The following is a 24811-nucleotide window of genomic DNA, read 5'->3' as shown; positions in this document are numbered from 1 at the left end:
GAGCCCAGACCAGGAAGATCAGTTGGATCTCAAGGAGGAAGGTGAACCAGAACACAGCGTTTTGTTATCACAGGAGCGATTCATGGGAAAAGAGCTCAAGTATGCACAGAGGCGGGGTAGATATCCAGCACACCACAAAAGAAAAAATTCCAGGATACATCAAGTAGGAGACTGGACGGTGGGACGCTCAAGGTCACGCCCAACACTGCGCACTCAAGTGGGCTGGATGTTATGCCCCACGGCCTCGCTCACGACTGTATCTCAGGAGCAAACACGGAGCCCGGCCCAGTGGTTTTATCACAAATATTGGTGGAAAGAGTATATGAACAAGTGAAAAATAAACAAAACTTGTATCTGGTTCCAAAGTCAAACGAGAAGGGAATGGGCTATTTCATTCTTCAGAGATCACTAAATATGCATAATTATGAACCATAATCAAGGCTACTTTCAAATATAAGGAAAATGGTCTCTGTAATAATTTCACTTCTTGACCGGGAACCATCTCTGAATTAAATCACACCAAAGCTCGCCGTGCCATTCCCCTAGCGAGCACGTGAAAACACACCGCAGATTGCAAATGACCGTCCGAAGTGAGGGGTGATTATGCCAACGATTATCTACCCTGACAGACTACACTAACTCAGACGGCTGGAAACTAACCTTGAAAATGAGTCCGCTTTTTATAGCCACAGCTCTGAAAAGGGTCCATCAGCCATGTGTTTTATTTGTTTAATTGTCAAAGGAGAACATATGTGTAACTTATTTTAAAAGCACCTTCAGAAATGTGACAGTATCCTGATTGACCTGGTGACTGAAGCTGTTTATAATTACATGGAAGCAAGTATGTCTTCAGACACCATCTTCTTAACAAAGAATACTCAGGAAGATGGACCTTACAGTTTAGAAATCCATGAAACAGAAAGAACCTTCATTCACTAGACACAAAGTTGACACTGTCAGGCCCCACATTTGTATCCATTTCCTAGACGACTGGGGCTTCTTTCAAAATACATCTGTCATTTCTCCACAGTAGCTGATCAAACCTGCCACTGAAAAATGTTCTGAACAGGCAACTTGTAGAACAAGCATGGTTTATTTCTGTCAGACTGACTGCCGAAGTGTGAAAGAAACTCATTAAAAATCTCTTACTGTGATCTTACATTGTAAAGTTTTTTTTGTGTTTTTTTTTTTTTGTTTTTTTCAAAAAGGGAAAAAAGCCCAAGAAAGGAAAGGCAAAGGGGAAAAAAAAACCCAAAAACTTAATGAAGGGTATACTGAGCCTGCAGACACACTCATCTGGTGCTTTCTTTCTTATTCTTCTGTAGTAAGCAATTAGAAAAAGAGCAATTAGTCCGGGCATACAGCGTACACACTAGCTGTTTGGTGAAATAAAATAACTTAACAATCTTATTTTATGCTAATATTATGAAAACTTAATGAAGGAGGGAAGAATACTGTACTATAGGAAAAGCAATATAAAATAAACGGTAGTATTTACCTTAATCTTAAAACGAGGTTCACAGCGCAAGAAGCTTCTCTATAGTCTTCGCTGGCATTGGGTAGGCCCTTGGAAAACAAAACCGCAAAAAACAAATGAATAAAATCATGATATCCCTTGACTCACATGACCCTTTCTTTCTGGAAATTTCCAGATTAGGTCTTTACACACGATAGGTCCTGTTTGGCCACATAACAAGTTCTATATGAAGGTTGGAATGATGCCTAATTTCCATCCCAGCCAAATGTTTCCAATAGAAAACCTTGGCTGTAGGGTGGGTCCTTTGAACAAGGATGGTATGAGTAAGTCCAAAGAAGAAGGGTCAGCCATCTTAAAGCAGCATCCCGCAAGCTCAGCCATTGCTTGGACCCACTGGGATTTGGTGATGCACAAAGGCCAGCACCTTAAACATCAGGAGGCAGAGGAAAGTGGAATCCAGCAGGGATCTTCCCTGCCTTTCTCACCTATAACCTAGTTCTTTAAATACACAGCATCAACCACAAATGCCTCTCCTCCACCTCCCCTCCCTGCTCCTACAGATCCCTGGACAGGAGTAGACCTTCCTGCTGTAGTCGAAAAAGAGATTTCGGGTCAAGACTTGGCTCCGCCACTGAACAGATGTGCAACCTGAGCAAGTCATTCTCCAAACCTATTTTCCCACTTACAAAATGGGGATAATACCAGTGTCCAAAGTTTGCTGGAAAAACAAATAATATATATGAAAATGACTTATACAACTATAATGTGTTACATAACACTCGTTATCCTAATCCCCTTTCCTGTTTCCCTTATTCTGTTCACCTTTGGACAAATTATTATTCCTGACTTGCCTTTTGTCATTGAACCAGTCCTCACAATTTATCTCAAGTTGTTTTACTAAGTTGCCTGATACAGAGAAAAGGACCTAAACTGAATCCCAGCTCTGCCTCTAACCAGTTCTATAATCTTGCATGAGCCACTTAACCTCTGCAAGTCTGTGCTTCCTCAGCTATAAAATAAGGGTCAAGGACTAGATGTCTGACCTCAAACAGGCTTCCTGCAACCATAAAATCCTATTACTCTCTCCTCGGTTTACAGCCACTTTCAGAAAACATATATCAGGTAGGATGAAAATGAATTTATCGATGGATATGGAGATCTGGGGGGAAAATTTGTGATCCCAAGGCTGGTGGTGCTTGATAGTATGACGATTTTGAGAGCAAAAGGGCTTGCCTATTAATTATATAACAAAACCAGAATTCGGGGCCTGCCCCCTTTTCCTATGTCCATGTCCCTCCCCTGTGTTGCTCAGCACCCAACCTGACTCATGGCTCATATTTTCCATCATGTAACTTTTAATATAGATGCATTCCACAGTCCCTGGACTTTTATTTTTACAAGGCAACTTGTAGAGATAAATTGGCCCATAAAATTCCATGATAAAAGAATTATGAAAACAGGTTGTAGAAATCCAACCGAGAACCAAAAAGGAAAAACTATCAATTAACTCTACGGTTTTGTGGCGAGAATCTAACAGAATGGGGAGTCATTTTCTTTCCTTTTCTTATTTCACACAGTACCCACAATTTCAGAAGCAGTGTGGTAATCAATCCTTGCTCTTGAACCTATCATTTAAAGGTTGGAAGTCCTGAAAATCATGGTCAAGAGTAACAGTACTCTTTTCTCCATACCTATTTTAAAAAAGAGAGTTTACAAGCCCCCGATTTTGATGGACTGCCCTGAAACTGTCTATCTCCCGAAAATTTTTTTTTCCTAAAACTAGGTCTACAAATCATCTCAAACGTAAATGACTGGTGGAGAAACGTACCTGAGAGTCCTGCACTGAGAGGGACTGTATCTGCTCGGGTATACTGCTGGCATGCACCGCCATCTGTTAAGAGAGGCACCATTACAGCACTTAAGGAAACCAAAATGAGACAGTAAGGTCAGCATGCTTACACCAAGTCCTGATTATCAGAGACAATTTTGCATAAGTAATTTTAAGCTGTTTTTTTGCATCAAAATGTGATCTTTGACAACCTTCATTGGAATCACTTAGGACGCACAGTAAAGATTTCTGGGCCCCGCCAAGCCTAGGATTCAGAATTTCACGGAGGCAAGAGAGAATGTGTATCTTCAACAAGCTCCCTGGGTGATCCTTATGCTTTCAGAGAGTCACTAAGCGAAACTGAAAATGCAGGGACTATATGATAGTTTAAATCTGATAGCAGAGAGATGCTCTAGGACCATCTGTTCTTGTCACAGAATTTCGCCTAAAGTTAAAAGTCCCCACTGAAAGGATCTTAGGATATGTAACATTTAACCATGACTTGAACTTTAATCATTACTTGAAACAATTTTTTCACTGGATTTAAAAAATACGTAAAGGTAGTTGGACTTTGAAGACACATTTCCCCAAAAGAAAAGCCAAAGCAATAGCTTATTTTTTTTCCCTCGAGGTAGAAATCCAATCCTAATGTGATACTAAAAGTATTTTTCCCTCAAGCCTTACTTCTGTGAACTCTGCCCTCAAACAAAACTGGAAAGACCAAAAAGGGGGAAAAAAAAAAAACAACCTAGAAGAGGAACAGCAACGAAATGAAGAATATATATTATTTTTTAAAACTACTATCAATTCTAAAATAATCAGAAGTCATCAGAAATTTTTTGCAGCAAGTTTTCTAAAGTTTAAGAAATAAAATTCTTATTCTCTGGGCTTCCTCAAAATAACTAGGTTAGTAATGAAGTAATAGGAGGAAGTCTACTAATGTCTGTAATTTACTTTGAAATGCATCAAAAATGAAGATGGACTGATGGACTGACAAAGTATAGTAATGGTAGGATCTACGTGTATGTGGGTGTTCACTGTAAAATACTTTTAGCGTTGCTATATATTTGAAAATTTTCATAGTAAAATGTTGGGGGGGAAATATGTAGGAAGAACAAACAACCTGTATTCTTTAACCAGCCAGAGGACCTGGGCTTACACCAAATGATCTCTTGTAAAGAATCCTTCAGGCTGACTGAACCCAGATCTGAGGTAACGTTTGAGATGCAACCAAAACCCACATTAGCACTTACAGAATATTCTACCTCTAGTGAAAAGACTACTTTAAACTGAAAAACATTAATGGCATTTACTAGAGTTGAAAACTTCTCTTTCTCCTAGGGAGGTTCCCCTCTCCTGCCCTGCTTCCTTATTCCTGGGCTATCATCAGAACGGAGAGCTAGTTAACTGGACTGGAGGCTGGATCCCCAAGGACCCTGTGCAACCTCACTCTGCAGGTACATTACCCTGAAGGTAATGAAGGGACCAGCCTCTGGCTCTCACCAGTACACAACCAATACAGGGGATTCCTCAGGAAAACATGCAGAGATGCACAGGAGGGATAGGGAGCAAAGTTTCCCGTGCAAAACATCTTCCTTGGCAGCCAATTCCAGTCACCCAAACTTTGCCATTATGGGTGTACATTTTTAAATATAAAAACTTACTAGAAAACTAACATATTAAGCAAGTGTTGTCACAGTGTAATATAAATTTGCTTATTGGAATTTTTTTTTGTTTGGTTTTTAAACAGTTTGTTTTAAGAACACTTGAGAAAATGGGGATTTTCACAGGAGGGAAAGAGAAGAACAGATACTGGGTAAAAGAGAGGGAAAGATCCCAGAATAGAAAAAGGAAAGGGACAAAGTCTGATAATTTCCCACAGAGCTCTAATCTTCTTTTCTATTTTTTTTTTAATATTTTATTTATTTATTTGACACACAGATCACAAGTAGGCAGAGAGGCAGGCAGAGAGAGAAGGGAGCAAGCAGGAAGCAGGCTCCCTGCTGAGCAGAGAGCCCAATGTGGGGCTTGATCCCAGGATGCTGGGATCATGACCCGAGCTGAAGGTAGCGGCTTTAACCCACTGAGCCACCCAGGCGCCCCTCTTCTTTTCTATTTTTAAAATTACTGTGGCTAACTAAAAGCAGTGTGTTATCCTGGATTGGAGCCTGGGAACGAAATAAAGGTTATTAGTGGACAGAATAGTGAAATATGAACACAGTCTGAGGTTTAGCAGACGGTAAGGTAGCACTTCCGTTTCTGTTGTGACAAATGTACTGGGCTCACACAGAATGGAACAGTGGGTGAAGGGTGGATGGGAACTTCGCATTATCTTTGCCACTTTCTTCGAAATATGAAATTATTGCAAAATAGGTTTATTTTCAGAAATACAGAAGATTTCTGATGACAAATCTAACATTTACGACAAAAAGTCAGAAAGCCAGTCACCAGAAATAAGAACATCTTTTAGAAAATGGTGGTAGGAAAGTATGGAGTCAAAGCCGTCTGTGGTGACAAAACCAAGCAAAATAAATTTGGAGAAATCATATCTTTGCCTCCATCTACAAATGGATATAAGACAAACATATATAAGAGCAGACAGGCATTTGGAAACCATGAGGTCCTCAGAAATACACTAAAAAAGCTAACGGCAGTTCTAACAATCAGGCAATAGCAATGAGTAAACGTAAGCAATAAATTTAGCTTTCGCATTGTGACTAATCTCCAGTAAAATTAACTCAGCCTAAATCCACACCCAATTTATTTTCTCCTCAGAACAAAATACCGGAGTCGGGAAACAGAACGTTTTCACAATTAACCTCATCTAGATTCTGTAATGAAATCCCTCAGTCTAGCTCTTATGAGCCGTCAAGGGCCTTGGTCAACAAACCTTCCCACCTGGCTCCATGACACTTGTTTAAATCAGGACAATTTCTCCAAGAGGTTTCTGAAACCTCTTTCATGGTTTTTCTTCTTCTCTCCCTCTCTTTTTTCTTTCTTGAGATTTCTGATATTTAAAACAAATTTTCAGAAATTTTGAGCACACAACCTTCCTGGATTTCAGTGTGGACTTCTGGATTCGGAGCAACTGTGTGGTTTTCCCAGCCAGTGGTTCCTGATCCTAGCCACATATCAGAATCACATGGGCAGTTTCCTGCAAATCCAGGTTGCCTGGACATCATCCCCAACTCCCAAATCACGATTTGAGGGCTGGTTCCAGGCATCTGCATTTTTAAAGCTTTCGGTTTTTCTGATGTGGAGCCAAGGCTGCAAACCATTTGTTTTCATGCATAACAGAGGGGCTTCTGTAAAAAGAATGCTTCTTTTGTAGAAGCCTTAGCAAATATCTCCCTCAGTTAAAGGAAACTCAAAGAAGTTAGGAATGTAAAGATAAAGGCAATTTTACTTTTATACAGAAAATTAGGATATAAAGCAAAATGGATTTTAAAAATTATAAAACATGTATTGATTATTTTCAGAATCTGACAAAAACAGGTTCCCAAATCACTGGTCAAAAAGATCAATAATGAGGTAATAGTTGAAAGGTTTTCTATAACACAGGATGGCATACAGGCTAGGAAACCCCACCTATGGAAGTTAGTCTTGCAAATATCTCTCCTGACCCCAATCTCCAAAGAGATAAGCTTTTAGAAAGCAGGCTCTCTGCTTTGCTTTTGTATAATTCCCACAATGCCACAGTACCTAATACTCCTTCATGTAAAAAATCAGGCCCAGATGAAATATTTGCTCAATTAACTTCATTATTAATACTATAGTTACATTAACAATATAGTCAGCTTTAAGTTACCACTGACTTCCACCATCCAAGTGGAATATTATAATAAATGAAATGAGCATGAATTATCTATTTACTACAAACTATGAATTACTAGTAGGTTGTAGCTAATACTTTGCAAGGCTATTTCTAAAACATCAGGTTAGAAACACAGGAGGACCAATTTTACTATGGGTTTGGCTACGAAATCTCAAGACAAGTCGTATAACTCTGGCACTTTACAGGTTTCACTGGAAATTCTCTTGGATTTAAGAGGCTCTCCAAATATGGTTGAGTACCAGGCACATCTTCCCAAGGCCGCTCTACCAAACATCCCACCCTGACCTCCTCCAACGAATGCTGTAATACCTGAACATTCTGCCTTATACTTCCCAGGGGAGCCAAATAGCCCTTTACAAATAAGTATCTAAAACGCTCCCCCCTTTATTGGAGCCTCTTACTCTGTCTGAACGTGGAACTGCCAATAGGGCTCCTGTCTCTGAACTTCAGCTCAATTACGTAACATCTTCTGATTATTTTCCCCTGACCTCTGACCCACCCACAAATATGATACACCTTTTCAGGCACTTGTTTAATGTCCATTTCAGTGTGTAGGTATACATGTCACCAAGGAACGTGTACGGAGGTTCTACTAGAAGCAACGGAAACACAAATAGGAATAAAATACTAGCCCCATCTTCTAGTGGCTTCTAGTCAAGTAAATAAACTGCAATTTAAATGACGAGCATTCTTGAAAAGCTTATTAAAATGTAAACACAGGCATTTAAATGTACCATTTGGCACAGATAAGCATTTTCACCCTCAAAGATGTTTAAGGGTATAAGGTACACTGTCAGAGGCTCTGTAAATTGCCACTGCTTTTTTATTCTCAGCTGTACTGAGATACAACTGACAAATAGAAATATGAGATACTTAAAGGGGTTCAGCTTTAGGTAGCAGCTATTAAAAATTCAAAATCAGATTTTGTCAAAGGAAGTAATCACAGTTCTTTTAATTCTTTACTTCAGTTGCACATGTGCCCCTCGACATGCAGACACAAAATGTGAGTGGAATGCAGTTTATCATCCTAACCTCAATGTTCACCAAGAAGTTAATGGTTAAATGAACCATTTCAATCCACCCAGAGGAATACAACCCGGCAGTTAAAACCAGAGGCAGATCTACACAACAACTAACATGGGAAGATTTCCAAGATAGAACACAAGTTGCAAAAACCAAAAAAACATTTTTGTGGGGTCACTATGTTGTCCACCTGAAACGAATGTAACATCATGTCACCTATACTTCAATAAAAAATAAGTTTATGGTGTTTATAATCCCATTCACATTGTCAATAGGATATAGATTTCTTCATTTACATATTTGTATATAAATGAGCAGAAAAAAAGGTCTGGAAGAAAATACTGCAAACTTCTGTCAGACACGGGATGAGAGAGGTAACAAAATAAAAGTGGTTCTTTGAGTTTTTCTACTTAAGTCTTCCATATGAAGAATTTTATTAAGTCTTTGTGTCCCTTTCAATAACACCTACTCTGACCAGCCCATTTAAAATTATAAACCCCCTGCCACATCCCTATACTTCCCACCCACTATTTTTTTCCCCATTGCTCCTATTCCATTGTAACAAACCACAAACTGATTTATGAAGGCTGTTGCTTTTTGTCTCTTTGCTCCCATCAAAATATAAGCACCACAGGAATGGGGATTTCATGGTTTTTTTCCTCACTGATGTATCCCCAAAACCTACTAAAACAGTGTGCATAGTGTGTGTGTGTGTGTGTGTGTGTGTGTGTATGTGTGTTGCCTATTTACACATTCAACAATTCTAATTCCTCTTGTAATAGATAAATACTTTTTGCTTCACTTGCAAAAAGTGAATTCAGGCGAGTGGCAAGTCAGGGAGCTACTTTAATTAAAAGTTCAAAGGCTAGAGGAAACACCATTGTAGCTGCTCTTCACACAGCTCAAGATACTGAGATGCCAACCTTGAAAAACAAAACAAAACAACTGGCCTGAAAAGCTATGCAAAATAGTAGGTGGGGCTGATTATTCCTAAAATGTGGCACAAGTGTTTACATTCAAAGACATGAACCTTCAAAAATAAGGCTATCTATGTGTTCCTTAATTATAAACCAGCATGGGAACAGACATATGCCTCTGGGAAATCAAAGGAGAGGAAACACAGAGAAATGCCTAAGAGTTTCAAATCCCACCCAAGAAGGTCGATAGTGACGATGATTAACTGACAGCATGCTAATCTGTTACTCTCCCCTCTCTATGCAGAATGATATTCTTGCCAAAAAGATACTGTTAATAGCCAAATAACAGCTCAGTTATCAGAGCAAGTTCCTCTAGTACAGAGGAGGACAGTGTCACAATAAACTTAAATCCTCAAGAGGAAAGACCCACACCCATTAGTCTGCACTAGGAAAGGCAGGGTTCGGTGGATACGTTGCAGTAAAGACATCCCATAGTGAAGCAATACAAATGCTTTCTGCATCATGCTGCTACTTGAATCACATTATTTTGTTCTATTTCTAAGCAGGATGGACATAGTTAGAGACACTCTAGGAAACAGATGAAAAACCTTGACTCTGCACTTCCCTGTGGGTAAAACAGGAAAGTAGGCAGGGAGAGAGCAGAGTGCACGACACCCAGTTACGATCATTCTAAAAACCAGCACACACGTGAAGCCAGTGGGTAGCCAGTGGGTGATGGGAGCTCATCACCGTGGTTTGTAACAGAGAGGGATAAATAACTTCTTTGATGAAGCTTATTATTTTATGTACAAAATGAAAAGATTAATCCCTATGATAAACATAGGAAGAAACGGGAACTGAAGGACAGGTAACAATGGGAGGCAGGCAGAATGAAAAATCCCTAGGGAAGGCCTACTGGAGTGGCAGGAAGAATGAAGAAACCGGCGGGAGGGAAGAATGCTGGGAAGCAATGGCTTGCCCCTCCGATGGGCTCTTCTCAGGAGGGCCTGCTGGCTACTGCCCCTTGTGGTGGAATGGAAGATTTACCTTGCTACATCAAAATGAAATGTCTGCTAATTAAAAAAAAAAAAAGTTGGGGTGGATATCATTTGTAACCTAAAGTCTTCTGTTTTCTTAATGAGAATTTATCAAGGCACATGTTAATTACTAGGTCTGTAAAATATTTGGAGCTATTTTAATATGCTCAAATTTTCTGTAGGAGAAGTAGCCAAGCCTTTTGAACTCCAATCATTAGGCATGAGGATAATTAACCAGATGGAGGAAGTAAAGTTAATCAAAAGATGACCAGTTCTCAAAGGGAAGCTGAGGAGTGTTCCTTGCCTACTAAGCGACTCAGGAGATTGTAAAGCCAAGACCAACAGATTCAATGTCAAGTTTCCAACTATTTTATATCTGCTTTATTGTAAACTAAAAAATCTAAGAAGAGATTCTGCCTGTATGCCTACTGTGTTTTCTAAAGGACAATAATATGAAGAGTTGAGATGAACAGAATCCTAAGGTGAACATTCAGTTAGCATTTATGTGCATGATTTCCTCAAATCTCAGAGCAATTTAAAAGTAGTATGATCATGACCATCTGACAGAGGAGGAAACTGAGGCTCAGAGTAAAATCACCTGCCCCAACTTCTAAAGCCCAGAAGTAACTCAGACAGAATCAGGACATGCAAAGTCTACATGCCTTTTCTTTTCTGCTACTCCACAAGAACAAAATTTTGAAGTCTCTTTCCCCAAATGGGTCACACTCTGACCCACAAGGGGCAGTGGAGGTGGGAAGGGGGGAGCAAGGGTGAGTGGGCAAAAAAAAATTTAAATAAATAATGACCACTCACCTCTGGATTTTCTTCTTTTACTCTTCGTGACTGTAAAGCAATTGCAGATCCATTAATACACGCACACACAAAATGCCACAAAAATAAAACGTGGACAGGTTAGTTCACCATCGTCGATGTCCCTTACCTTTTCTTGAGAAAAAGCTGCCTTCCCTTCTTCACTTTTCTCATCCATCTCGTCGTCACTCCACTCCCAGTCACCGTCCTCAGTTTTATGAAGGTGACCGCTTGACCCAGGAACTCTTCTCACCTGAAGCAAAACACACGGGCCCAATTCTTCACTGGTGGAACACAGAACAGAGCTCACTGAGACTGCAGCTTGGGTCACGCAGCACACGCCTACCCCGAGCACACCCTAACTGGTTATGAATTCAGGGATGGCAATCAGTACTCAGAAAGACCACACAGCCTGCAAACTCCCATACTTGTCCTCTTTCCGAAGCTATTGTGTTCCTGAAATACATTACTACACACATGAAGAACAAAATATTTTGGACGAACACCACGCACATCAGCCATCGGGATCAAACCCATCTTTCACTTTTGCTTCGGTTAACACATCATTAACTACTACACATTAAAGGCCATGTGGCCGGCTTCAAGACTGCCTAAGGAAATGCAAGCGAGCAACAGACTGCTGACAGAGGGAAGGCAGGGGAGTCAGGCAGTTTAATGAAGCAAAGGAATCCAGGGGTGTATCCGCGATCTAAAACTTATGTCCAAAAAAAAGCAAATACCCTTCTGTTGCCATCTTGCTCTTTTTCAAAACCTGATATTACACTTGTTTTCCCAGGATTCTGCTCAGCCTACCTGAGCAAAACAAAACAGCATCAGACTATTCTTAACACACCTCGTAACACTTTTGAGACTTGGGAGATTGCTAGAAACATAGCAAGATAATCAGCAACCATGCCAGATCATCTAGACAGATTATACCAGTCTTCTGCAAGAATTTCAAAATTTTTTTGAACTAGGGTAGAGATGTGATTCAGGAGTATGCTTTCCAAATGCCTGGTGTGGGTGAAAAAGCAAAACTTTTTAAAAGGACAGGGTGACAGAGAATGATGAGCCTCTGACCAAAGTAATTTGTCTCAAAAAAAAAAAAAAAAGGACTCAGACATAATTAAACAAAGCAATGTAGCAGAAGAACATGTGAACATAACAGCCAGGATCCACTGATTCGGAGAAACTTCAAGGGGAAAGGGACCTTGGAGACAGTCTAGTCTCACCCCCTCATTTTACAGATGAGGAAATGAAGGTCCAGAACGTGACTGAAGATCACAGGGCCATAAGGACAAAGTTAAAGGAAGAAAAAGAGCCTTCAGATTCCCATCCAAATGTGAGACTTAGGGGCGCCTGGGTAGCTCAGTTGTTGAGCAACTGCTTTCAGCTCAGGTCATGATCCTAGGGTCCCGGGATCAAGCCCACATTGGACTCCCTGCTCAGGGGGAAACCTGCTTCTCCCTCTTGCCTGGCTTGTGCTGCTCCCTTTCTCGCTGTGTCTCTCTCTGTCAAGTGAATAAATAAAATCATTAAAAAAAAAAAATGTGAGACTTATACCATCGAATGATAACTATGAAACTGAAGTTATCTAAAAACATCCTGTGAAGACTTTGAAAGACTATAATGGGAAAAAAACACAATTTTCCGTAATAGAAACTAGTTAGTTATATCGTGGGATCTTCATTAATCCTAAGGGAAAGACCACAGACCTTAAATGTAAAGTTAAGTATTTACATACACGTTTAGTTAATGTCAATTCAAAATCAACACAGGGTTGGGGTTGGGTATGACTTAAAGACATTATTGCATGGAACCTATAAAAACAAGCCTGAGCATTTGGTCTAGAAGATCTGAACCCCAACATGGAAAGCTAGAAAATAAAGAACTCTAATTCATAACTGCAAACAGTTATGCTCAATTAAAAAAAAAAAAAAAAAGCTTCTCTCCATTCCAAAAATAATGAGTTCACCTTTGAAGCAACCCCTTCTGTGCTTGACATAAGATTTTTTTTTTCCATTTACATTTTTTGAATCATTGGAAAAGACCTAATGACAGTGATTTTAATGTGCTAATAGATGCTGGCAAAGTAGTGTAGAGAAAAAATGCTGAAATGCCCTTCGAGACATTCAGAACAGACTGCTCTTTAAAACTATAAAGAAATGGACAGAGGGGCACCTGGGTGGCTCAGTGGGTTAAGCCTCTGCCTTCGGCTCAGGTCATGATCCCAGGGTGCTGGGATCGAGCCCAGCATGGGGGTCTCTGCTCAGCGGGAACCCTGCTTCCCCCTCTGCCTCTGCCTGCCGCTCTGCCTACTTGTGATCTCTCTTTCTCTCTCTCTCTCTGTCAAATAAATAAATAAATAAATCTTTTTAAAAAAAGAAATGGATAGAGGAAGGGAAAATAATGCCTTTTCTTTTTCTTTTTTTTTTTTTTTTAAGATTTATTTTAGAGAGAGAGTGCACACAGACAAGGGGCAGAGGGAGGGGAGAGAGAATCCCAAGCAGACTCCACGCTGAGCACAGAGCCCTCTGTGGGGCTCGATCCCAATATCCCAAGATCATGACTCTAGTGGAAACCCAGAGTCTGATCCTCAACCAACTGGGCCACCCAGGCGCCTGAAGAGAAATAATTTTCTGTTGACCTATACAATAAAATTATTTTCTTAGCAATACTAATCCTGATGATAGCAACACAAAGGAAAGTCTATGTTAATGACTATATCAAAAAAGAAAACACTGTTTAATGACCACATTAAAAGAATTTAAAGCCGTGTCTATTACAAAGCATACTATTAACTAGGAAGTGAGGAAACAAGGAAAACTGTGTATCAGAAACAGAACTCTACTTTTTTTTTTTAAGATTTTATTTATTTATTTGACAGACAGAGATTACAAGTAGGCAGAGAGGCAGGCAGAGAGAGAGGGGAGGAAGCAGGCTCCCCGCTGAGCAGAGAGCCAGATGCGGGGCTTGATCCCAGGACCCTGGGATCATGACCTGAGCCGAAGAGGCTTTAAACCACTGAGCCACCCAGGCGCCCCAGAACTCTACCTTTACCGAAAATGCAAAAAAACAAGCATGGCTGGTGAATTAGTATTCTTCAAGTACTAATACTTTAAGAAAATCTCTGACAATAGAGATAGTGCAGCTTCACATCCTAAAATTTCCTTTATGTCCCTTTTCTTCTGCTTACATGATCTGCGGGTTTTGTCTCTACAGGCAGGATCCAACCACAGACAGTAAAATGGCCACCTCTATTTTATTTTAGAACCCTGGCTGTCTCCCTCCTAATTTTACTTGCTGGGAGAGAGAAAGATAAAGCAACTTGTCTAAGATTATAGCCTCAGGCACTGAAAGAAATGGTGGCGTGGGCCTTTAAGTAATAAATACTGAACAAATAAATGTAGAAATTAAAACAAAAACATTATAAAATCTAGGTGGCAGAAAATATTGGTATAGCAGTAGCGAGAACAAGAATACGGATCTGTTAAGGACATCCTTGCCGTTTACAGGAAGGAAAAGAACTTGCAGTATAATTTGAAACCTGGGTTTCACAGTGTATTTATGTGACATTGACCTCCACTGAAAAGACCAGAAAGCAATTCCACAAAGTGACATCCCTGAAGGGAGTTTGCAGGGACTCCGGGAAACAACTTCCACCTTCCAAAGCTCAAGCAAATAAGTTTCACATAGTTCAACAAACGGGGTTCTTATTTAGGAACTGACGAATATGCTACAAAATAAAAAAAATTTCAAAACAAAGATGCCTAAAGGCTTCTGTCCTTCCCCATCTCCTACCACAACAAAGATGGGGGTGACTGTTGCATCGCTCTCATTCAGCTAAACAAATTCATTACTTTGTAAAGCCAAGAAGTGGTAGTTGGGGATTTAGAAAAAGAATCGAATGCTTCTCAGAGAAAGGTGCTCAGTCATGAGCCCACAAATTCCTCAGGTCCAACAGTGAGGTTAGACAAAGTTCTGCATGCAGGAACATTTATTCCCAAGACTGGGCATAAAATACGGTTGAGCAGTTCTACTGATTTGTTATTTTCCTTCCTTTCTCAAAACCCCATCTTTATGAAAATCCATTTTAAAAAATGAACCAAAGTTTGGATTCCCACCAGAAAACAAGTCAGGTGCAGACAGACAGAGAAACAGTGTGCCTCCTGAGCTACTGCCAGTGGCCGAGCCAGGATGAAGCAGCCAGGAACAGGGAACGGCAGAACAAGGGGAAGCCCCTGGAGTGGTCTAGTGTCCTCAGTGGTGACCCTCTCAACACGCGCTTTCGAGAAATATCCACGACCCAGGGTCTCTGTACAACATGTCACGTTGACTCCCAGCCCCTGATACCAGAACAGAAAAAAAGGTATGAAGAAGACAGTCAGCAGATAAGCGATCTAGACAGGGTGTTGAAGATGTTAGAGTGTCTTTCTCTAACAAAGAATGAATGTGACCCAAAGGAGGACTGGCCAAAATTTAGCAGCATTTGTCCAATCCTGCATGGCCCCTCTTTCCAAGGCTCCTGCCAGCTGCTCCCACGACTACATTAATGTCTCCCTGGAGGTAGGATTTCAAAGTCTCCTCGGAATGATTTCTCCATCGGTGGGAATCCTGTGTTCCACTTCTCCACCTGTTTACAGCCTGACCACAGCCTGAACCTGAGTGATCCGGACATGGTAGAAAGCAATACCCAGTAACTTTTCCCTTATCACGCATTCTACTGACCAGAAGAATTAAAAATGTTTCTAATTAATTGTGGTTTATAACACCTTTGAGGTGCTGCCAAGGAAACAAAAAGCCTTCTAAATTACCAAAAATAAAAAATAAAATTCGGGGCACCTGGGTGGCTCAGCTGGTTAAGCATCCGACTCTTGACTTCGGCTCTGGTCATGATCTCAGGGTCATGCGACTGAGCCCCTTGTAGGGCTCCCCGCTCAGTGCAGTCTGCTTATCCTTCTCCCTCTGCTAATCCCCCCAGTTGTGTTTTCTATCTCGAAAATAAGGTCTTTTAAAATAAAATAAAATAGGGGAACCTGGGTGGCTCAGTCGGTTAAGCACCTGTCTTCGGCTTGGGTCCTGATCCCGGGGTCCTGGGATCGAGCCCCCACATGGGCTCCCTGCTCAGCAGAGAGCCTCCTTCTCCTCTCCCTCTTTCTACCACTCTGACTACTTTCTCTATCTCTCTCTCTGTCAAATAAATAAATACAATCTTTAAAAATAAATAAATAAAATTAGACTACGTTTTCAGCAGGAAATATTGTACTGTCCTTATGTCTTCTACTCTGACATTACATCCTACGACCTCTCTGACAGCTCCGACCCAAGCCTACTTCCCGGCCTCACCGTGCTCTCTGGCCCTCGGCCCTCCCCCACCTCTTCCCTCAGCCCCTCCTGGCTTCACCCCCATCTTATAAGGTCTGGAGCCCACAGCTGACTCTGCTTGTGCTGCACTTACCATACCCTGCCCCCCTGCCCCCTCCCTGGACAAATCACACCTGGGTGGAAATCCGAGGGGCTCAGTCCAAATACGCAGCCTTCAGTCCTGAGCAAATGGGAGACTAGCCATGTACCCAGTGCCAAGACAGATGGTGGCTGGCCACTCCTAGGCAGGGTGTCAGGACTGCCACAGTCCTGCCCCTCAAGGTGTGGCTCCTGCACCAGCAGCAGCAGCATCACCGGGGAGCTTTATTAGAAAGGCTGAATCTTGGGCCCCACTCCAAACCACTAAATCAGAATTCCCTTTAGCAGGAGCTTCAGGGGATTCATATGCTCATCCAGGCTGGAGAAGCACGGTGCTGATCAATCACTCTTGGGCTATTCCCTCTCCCCAGCCCATAATATGGGCTGTTGTTTCTGTAAGTTAGTTACTGTGCTCTGAGAACTTTAAATACCTTAATGAATTTAATCTTCAGGGTAGCCTCATGCGCTGAGAATCACTGTGCTCCCCCATTTTTCTGAGGAAAGACTGAGGGGCAGGGAGGTGAAACTCCTGGTCCAGCCCATAGAGCAGGGAGAAACGGGGCCAGGACGGGAGAGCAGGAGTCTGACCCCAGCCTTCCAGGGCTGGGCTCTGCTGCTGCGGCTTGCAGGGGAGCCCCATCCTGCCCAGCTCCGGTCATCTCAAACAGCCCCACCTGCCACCCTCAGGGCACCCAGTCCATCCAGCCTCCGCCCACCCCTCTGACAGGATTCTAATCAGCTCCTTCACACCCTCCACCCACCTTCGCCTCTTTCCCTCTTGTGTGAAGGAAAAATGGATCCCCTTTCCTCTGAAAGCCAACACCTCCTGTGCGCTCATTTATGTACACACTTATTCATTCCTTCAGGAAATTTCCAGCCAGGCCCTGCTCCTCTACATCCACCAGAAACACATTCAGTCTCTCCTAGACTTTCGCCCCCAAACGGGGCAGGCTCGGATTTTGTTCCTTCCACGAGCAGTCACTCCATCCCTCTCCCCTCTCACGCTTTACGTTTTTCTGAAGATCGTCTCTGCTTGCTGCCTTTGCTTGCTTGGCTCATCCTCACTCTTTAATCTCAATACAAAAGATCATCTGTCCCAAGCAGGCCACCCAGACTGCCTCTCCCCCACAGGATTTCATCACTTCACCCTTGTGTACTGGAACGCTCCCCTCTGTTGGCCTAATGCTAGCTTGTCGACGCGGCTGAATCCCATTCTTTTCCTTCACGCTCTCTCCAAACCTGGACCGCTTCTCCTTCTACCGTTCTCTGTCCTTCCATGTCCTGCTGTTCTTTGTTCCGTCTTGACAGCACACATGGCTGCCAGACACAGTCTCCTCAAGAGAGCACACGGTCTCCGTGGCCTCCCCTCTCTCATCTAAGCTGATGACCTTGGAAACGTCGTCTCCCAGTCTTGTTTTCGAAATGCTCTGTGGGATACGCATGTCCGATCAATTTCTAGTGAGCCGTCTCCAACCCTTTCATTAACGCTCGACCCCCAGCCTCACTGGGACACTTCTCTAGGGCTGTCGACCTTCGCGAAGATCTCCACGCTGGAGCCGGCTCACAGCGGCTGAGGAGAGTCCACTGTTAAAATCTAACAACGTTTGCAAGGCGGTTGACCTCACACCGGTTGCGTAAAATTGGCCCCAGTAGGAGTATTTATACACTGGAAATTGGAAAATTGTACAAGTCAGGCTTTGCACTCCTCCCTCACTGCCAAACTCCCTCAGCGTTTACCAGCACACCACGGGTGGTAAGACTCACCCTATGGGAATGTTATAAATTCTGACCAAGACATTTCACATGAACTTCGTAGTTATTCCTGGGAATAGCTAGTTTACAATGGCAAATACCTCAATTCTATTGTACAAGCCTCTCAAATATCACCTTCAAAAATAACACACCTTTAAAATCCGCACAAACTGATTTTTACCGATCAAACATATACCAGTCGAGGTACAGTTGAGGGAGGCAATTATCTTCATGTTATTTAAAACGACACGTAAGGCTTGGGATAACATTTATTAGGAAGAACATCATGAGGAAACACGGTGTTCTATTCTTCTTTAATGCAAATGGAAGTGAGAAGAGTGACCCTGAAAAATTGTGGTAGATGATGCAAAAATTGGATCTGTGATGACTGGTGCCAAGACTGCAAGTCGAGAGACTAAATAATATTGCTTAATACAAAGTTAGAAAGGAAAACAAACGATGTAGTCTCAAATAAAATTGTCTTTTATAATGTGTTATTTCACATAGTTGCATATAATTATAAGTTTTATCGGTAGGTATTTTACTTCTTCTAAGTCCCTAAGTGTTCAATGTGTTCACACTCAGCAGAACACTTTTTCCCCCCCTAATCTTTAGATTTGGAAAATAAAGATTCCCTTATTTTCAAGTTACCTTTATAATTAGGGATGTACAATAAATTCTGCAGACAAGATCAGGAATTTTACACCTGATAGATTTTCTGTAAAATGGAATATACATCTCTGCCAGTTAAAGCATGGAATTAAGTTCTCAAACTTCTTGTAAATATTAATATGACAGTAGATCAATAATAAACATAAATGTCACTGAAAAATTATTCATTTTGTTTATAACAATTTGGAATCTTGATTTGAAAGAATATGAGAAAAGTAAAGTGTGAAAGATAGAAAAGTACTAGTCTAGTTTACCTCTATTTGCACATTCTCACCCCAGAAGAACAGAAATACATAGATGTATTACTTCTACTAAGCATCTCTCTATAAAAATTGTCTACAGAAACTGTCTGCATGCAGCTTTCACTGGGCAGCGGTTTAATAAGGCCCATACTTCCTATAAGTTGTTTCAAACACAAAGTATTTAAAATAAAATTCCATTTCAGGTTAAAATGAAACAGCACTTCTGAAATACCATCCCCCCCCCACCCCTTGTCATCTTGGCCAGGGGGCACAGTCATCTAAAGTTCTTAACATGATGTCTGGCAAATAACAAACACTCAAGATGCGACAGGTGCTGTTATCACTAATAGATTTCCTCTTTCTCACAACCCAAATCTATCAAATGTTGTATCCTGCAAATTCTACTTCCTCCACTGCTGTTGTGTGAGATCAGGTCCACCTTCGACACTGGTTTTTTCGCCTCTCCTGTTAAAACAAACTGCTTATCAAACTCCTGGCCACTCGTCTCCTGCCTACTTTTATCCTTCATAGTGCCCTAGTCACACATGAGCACTCTTGCTAAAAAATGACAAGAGTTCACGATTGCCTGTAGAAAGAGTCCCAATCCCTTAATATCCAAGTCCCTCCACACCCTAGCTCCAAAAGACCTTTTCAAGACATTTTTCCCACCATATCCCTTAAGACACCCTGCAATCCAGTTATGTACAAAGGACCATCTTCTCAGATATGTCTTATATACTTGCCCTGACCTGATCTGCCCTTTGACATTCTCTACTTTTCTCCTTTCTTCTACTCTAAGGAGCTTTGGCCAATTCTCCCCAGTGGCATTTGTGTCTGCATCTTTATGCTGCCTTACTCTGTACTGCATTTAATGGGTGACACACTGAACCAGCCTGAGCCTTTTTAAAAAATATCACTCATGTATTCACTCAGTCAGCAAGGTTTTATTCAATAGTTATTCTGATGGCAAGTTCAAGACAAAAGACAAGCTGAAAAAAAGTCTACACCACGGAGTAGTTCACCATCCTGAGAGGTGGACAGACATATACGCTAAGGACGTCACTAAAATGGGCATGCCCCAGTTAAGACGGGAGGCTGCGGGACTGCAGAGGAGAGGACAGCCATCTGCTGAGGGGCTGCCCCGGAGGCTGGTCGGTGAAGGACAGTAACAGCTCCCCAAACACAAAGCAGAGACACTCTGAGAAGGTAAGAACTTACCGAGTTCCGCCCACTCGGGTGATGTGGCTGGGTCACAAAGTACTGGGTGGGGTCTAGGGGTTGGGCGTAAGGAAACAGCTAAGATTAAAGCAGGAAAGGTTGTGTGAAGAGACCGATACAGAATGGCACATACGGTAAGAATGATAAGATACGGCACATACAAAGGCCTACAGAAGCCAGGAGGGAAATGGAAAGCAGACCCAGTGATCACTGGGTGGTCTGGGGAGGGCCTGTCCCACCTGAAGGGGGCGCCAGGCATTAGCTGACAAGGCAGAAAGGCAGAAAGGCAGCCCCCGTGTGGCCAGATCCTCGGATTCTTCCACAGAAGTAGATAATTTGGATTTTTATGTGAAGGCTCTTGATTTTTTATATGTTGACAAGTATGTCAAGTAAAAACAACAAAACCTCTGAGCAGCTAAAAACAATGTGTCTGTGGGATAAATGTGGCCTGTGCGTTTGCACCCTCTGTCATACAGCAAGTCAGAGTGCTTAGAATTCAGATGACAGAAAGACACAGAAGGCTTTCAAGTGGGCACGAGAAGGAAGAATGATCAAACTTGGATTCCTGAGAGCAGAGCAGGAGAGGAACCAGGGCTGGAGGGTGACAAAGGCCAGAAAAAAAACCGTATTGTTAATTGTTCTGGCTTCTACTGACAGGCAACAAATCCCCCTAAAAGGGAGTGACTTCAAGCCCAGTGGCTGCCGCCTGGCCTCCTTGACCGCCCAGACACAAGTGCTTCGGCGCCACTCTGACAGAGACGGCATGAGGACCCAGAGTCCCAACAAGCCCCTCCCCTGTTCCTGGCGCCCAAAAATGTAAGGTCTGTTGTTTGAGGAAGGCTGTCAGTAAGGCCTTAAAGGAAAGTGAGGACAGTGTTACTGGAAGCCAGAGGACAAGAGGATCCCGCTCACCAGTGACAGGGTTTGGCAATGCTGCTATCTACGGGAACGTGGGGAATGGAATTGTCCCTAATGAACTCAGCGATCCAGCTAAGGAGACTTCCAGGCAGCCTCCTTAAAGTGACACCTGGCTTCTGCTCACCGCCAGGGATAAAATGTGAGCACAGAGAGATGAGCTAAGGAACACATTGTTACATATAAAACTGTTCCTCATTCCCAGCCTCTCCTTATGTCAAGCAATTCTCAAATTAAGAAATGGCTTCCCAGCAAGGATCAAATCCAGGGTGAGACTGCCTGTGTGACACTGTCTTGAGATTTCAGAAAGATCTAAGGTGGTGCCTCCTAGACACTTTCAAACAGACCTAAGGATTTCTAAGCATCTTCTGAAAGCATACCTTATGGAAACTCTGCATTAAATGACAAGGCTTCTGAGAACCTGACAGGGGTCGTCCCTCAGCAGTTGCGGATGAAGCCCAAGGCAGACAACGTGTCTTGGGGTCTTCTTGGCTCCTGCTGTGAATGCAACAAGATTCACAGAAAACCCACAAAGTTTTTTGGATAATTGTACTATGGAATTATTGCCAAGTTAGACTAAAAAGACAGAGAGAGTACACAATGAAAAGGGTCTTCGGATCCCGAAAATTTATGGGCAGGAAGCAGTCTGAGAAGGACTCAGCTGCAAATGCTGCCTCTTCTTATGGAAAAAGAAGGTTGACTTGAGCAGAACGAAGAGCCCAGAGAGTGGAACCAAGAGCCCCAGAGAACAGCAGAACAGGAAATGGTAATGGACCTGGCCAATAAATTCCAGTATCGCCATGGGACCTGTATGTCTCTCACGCTTCCCCTTTGGGACAGGCCTTTAAAATTCCCATTCTCCTGTTTTGTTTTGGGTGTGTGATGAGCAGATAACTGAGAGCAGTACTCAAGCGCTATACCCAAGGAAACTGGTCCTGAGGAGCCACCTTTGTTTACCCAGACCCAATTTAGAGGGCCAGGTCCTTGACTTTGAGCCTGAGCCTGAGGCCATGAGAAGAGACTGACAGAGGGTCTTGGAAGTCCAAGACTGTATTTTGCATGTGGGAGAGATGTGCATTACTGCCGCCAGGGGGCAGACCACAGCACAATGCTTTTCCCAAAGATGCCCATAACAATACTTCCTTATCCCACGTGTTCTTCCAGAATCTTCACATTCCACTATCAAGAGATGGGAGTCCAGTGCTCGCTAATTAAATCTGAGTGGGTTTGTGCCTCCCTTGTAGCCAGCAGAACTAAGCGATGTGACTTCCAGGGCCAGGTCAGGAAAAGTGAGGTAACCTCCCTCTTGCTCACTGGGGTACTTGCTGTTGATGCTTTTGGCCATTGTGTAACCAGCCCGAGTGCCACAGGGCCTCCATGCTGTCAAGGAGCCCAGCCCGGACCCGTGAAGGGAACACCTGACTATCTGATTGCAGCTATAGGAAACCAGAACCCAGCCTGCTAAGGCTCTCCTGAAGCCCTGACCCACAGAAACTTGATAAAATGGCTGTTGTTTTAGGGTGATGTGTTACACAGCAGTAGATTATCAGAATAAGGATGGTAATAAGGTGATTTGTTCAATTTTCATTTTTGTAGACTTCATCATTTTTGAAAATTAGCAAGACATATTTGAAACTCCTTACCAAGACAGATAATAGGCTCTGCTGTACTTTGCTTCTTGATCCGTGTTTTCTGACTCTGGACATTCTGGGTTTCTGCACACTCAGATTTAAATTTATACTTAAAAATTTTTTCCATCAGACCATGTTATTACTCGTTAAAACACCAAAAAGAAAAAAGTCCTTTTCCGTTAATCTTAGATAAGTGGCTTCAGCTAAATCTTGGACCTTTTCGCCAGTAACTCACATTAACATTTTTTTTTGACCTCTTGGAATTCAATGCTTATCTAGTTCTGCTAAAATTTGGCATTCCCTTTTTCTAGAACATAAAAGGACAGAATAAAGGAATGAGGATATTAAAATGTTCTGTAGGCAATTAGAAGAAGTTCTAGAGAAACAAAGACTTTAATAATTCAATAATAACAAATTCAAAACACTGGGCTAGTTCAGGAAAGGACACACTTGTAGCAACTTTCTTACAATGCTTTAACATTTTCTAATGTGAAAGGAATCAAATTTGATAAATGTTGCTCTTCAGATAATGATAATGGAATTTCGTAACTTTGGACATCCAACATGAAAGGGCAATGTCTTGAAAGAGAATGTTCTGGAAGCTGGGAGGGAGCTATTCTGAGGAAGCAGCACAAAACACAGAGAAGCAATTAGATTTCTTATTCTGCTTTCGTCCTATCAAACCTCCAGTATGGCATTTCCCCAAGTGAGGGTGACAAAGAACAATGACAACAGCTAGGAGCCAGGAAAGTAGCATCCAATTTTGCAGCCATTGTCTTTGAGAATTAAAGCTCCTGCTGGAATGGGTGCCAAGCTGATCTGTAACTTTAGCTAATAAAGAAAACAATGGGAACGTTCTATCCTGGTAAGACAAATAACCCAGATGAGAAAATACACTTCTTGTAAAACCAAAGGGGGGCAAAAAGGAGAAAATAAACGTCTGGCACTGGAGGACAGGCGAGGCTGCCCTGGAGATGGCAATAGGTCACAAAGTTAACTTCATTGCAGGACTGGTGGGAAGGAGAAAGGAGCCCTGTAGCTCCAGGCAGGCCACGCTGAACTGACCGCTAGGAGCAGAAGAATTCAAACAAGCAACATAGAATCACTGGCACGGCCGGTTGTAAGTGTCCACTTGGCTAGCCTACAGTCCACAGCTATTCAATCAAATGCTAACCTGGGCATTGCTGTGAAGGCATTTAGCACATATGATTAAAATCCATAATTGACTTTAAACGAGGGAAATCCTCTTTAATAATCAAGGTGGGCTGGATGTAATACGGGAAAAGACCTTTACAGCTGAGCTGAGGCGTCTCTGAAGAAGAAATCCCACCTGTCCAGAACAGCTTCTGCCAGGCCTGAGACCCGGGGGTCGCCCTTCCCGATGGCCTGCCCACGGACATCTGGCATGCCTCACCTGCCCCCAGTCACAAAAAGTCAGGTCCTTGAACGAAATCTTTTTATTTATCTCCTAACTGGTTCTGTTTTTCTGGTTGAAACCCAACTCCCACACCCACTAAATCCAGCAGCCTACTGGTACTGAAAAACAAAAGACTAGTTAGCTGGCAGGACAGCCAAACCAGTAACAGCATCCAGTGGTTTTGGGTAAGGGGATATGTCAACGTCTCCTGATGAAATAGAAGGAGTTGAACAAAAAGGACAGTAAAATTGAAAATAACTAGGATGATACGAGCTACCAATAACTTAATACAGACTGGATTCGTACCTTGTAAAAAAACACCCAACATAAAGATTAGGGTATGGTTACTGGTTAAACAACCTTCATGTTAACTCAGAGTAACAGAATCAACACCACCATCTTAGGAATGTCCTGGCAACGACTACATCTGCATAAGGCATAACCGCCCATGGAAGATACCCCAAATGGACTGAGTTTTATAGACTCAGTAACTCTTACCCAGAATGTGATACAGAGAAAGTAGCATTATAAGTTCACTAAGATACCTGGTTTTTAAAATATGCACATTCATACA

The 24811-nt window shown here is 42.3% G+C and overlaps 1 protein-coding gene across 1 annotated transcript in view; it reads right to left on the bottom strand.

The window, feature by feature from the left end:
- Positions 1-24811, bottom strand: part of STK39 (serine/threonine kinase 39) — a 247505-nt gene that overhangs the window by 122101 nt on the left and 100593 nt on the right. The window contains exons 10-13 of the mRNA XM_080798606.1: positions 11058-11180; positions 10931-10960; positions 3306-3368; positions 1499-1566 (exon numbers count right to left, since the gene is read on the bottom strand). Of these exons, the coding sequence (XP_080654732.1) occupies positions 1499-1566; positions 3306-3368; positions 10931-10960; positions 11058-11180 (284 nt within the window). The remainder of the gene's footprint in view (positions 1-1498; positions 1567-3305; positions 3369-10930; positions 10961-11057; positions 11181-24811) is intronic.

This window comes from Martes martes, assembly GCF_963455335.1.
Source record: "Martes martes genome assembly, chromosome: 3".
Taxonomy (NCBI): Eukaryota; Metazoa; Chordata; class Mammalia; order Carnivora; family Mustelidae; genus Martes; species Martes martes.
The sequence above is the reverse complement of the archived record's forward strand: the minus strand, read 5'-3'. Positions and strand labels throughout refer to the sequence as shown.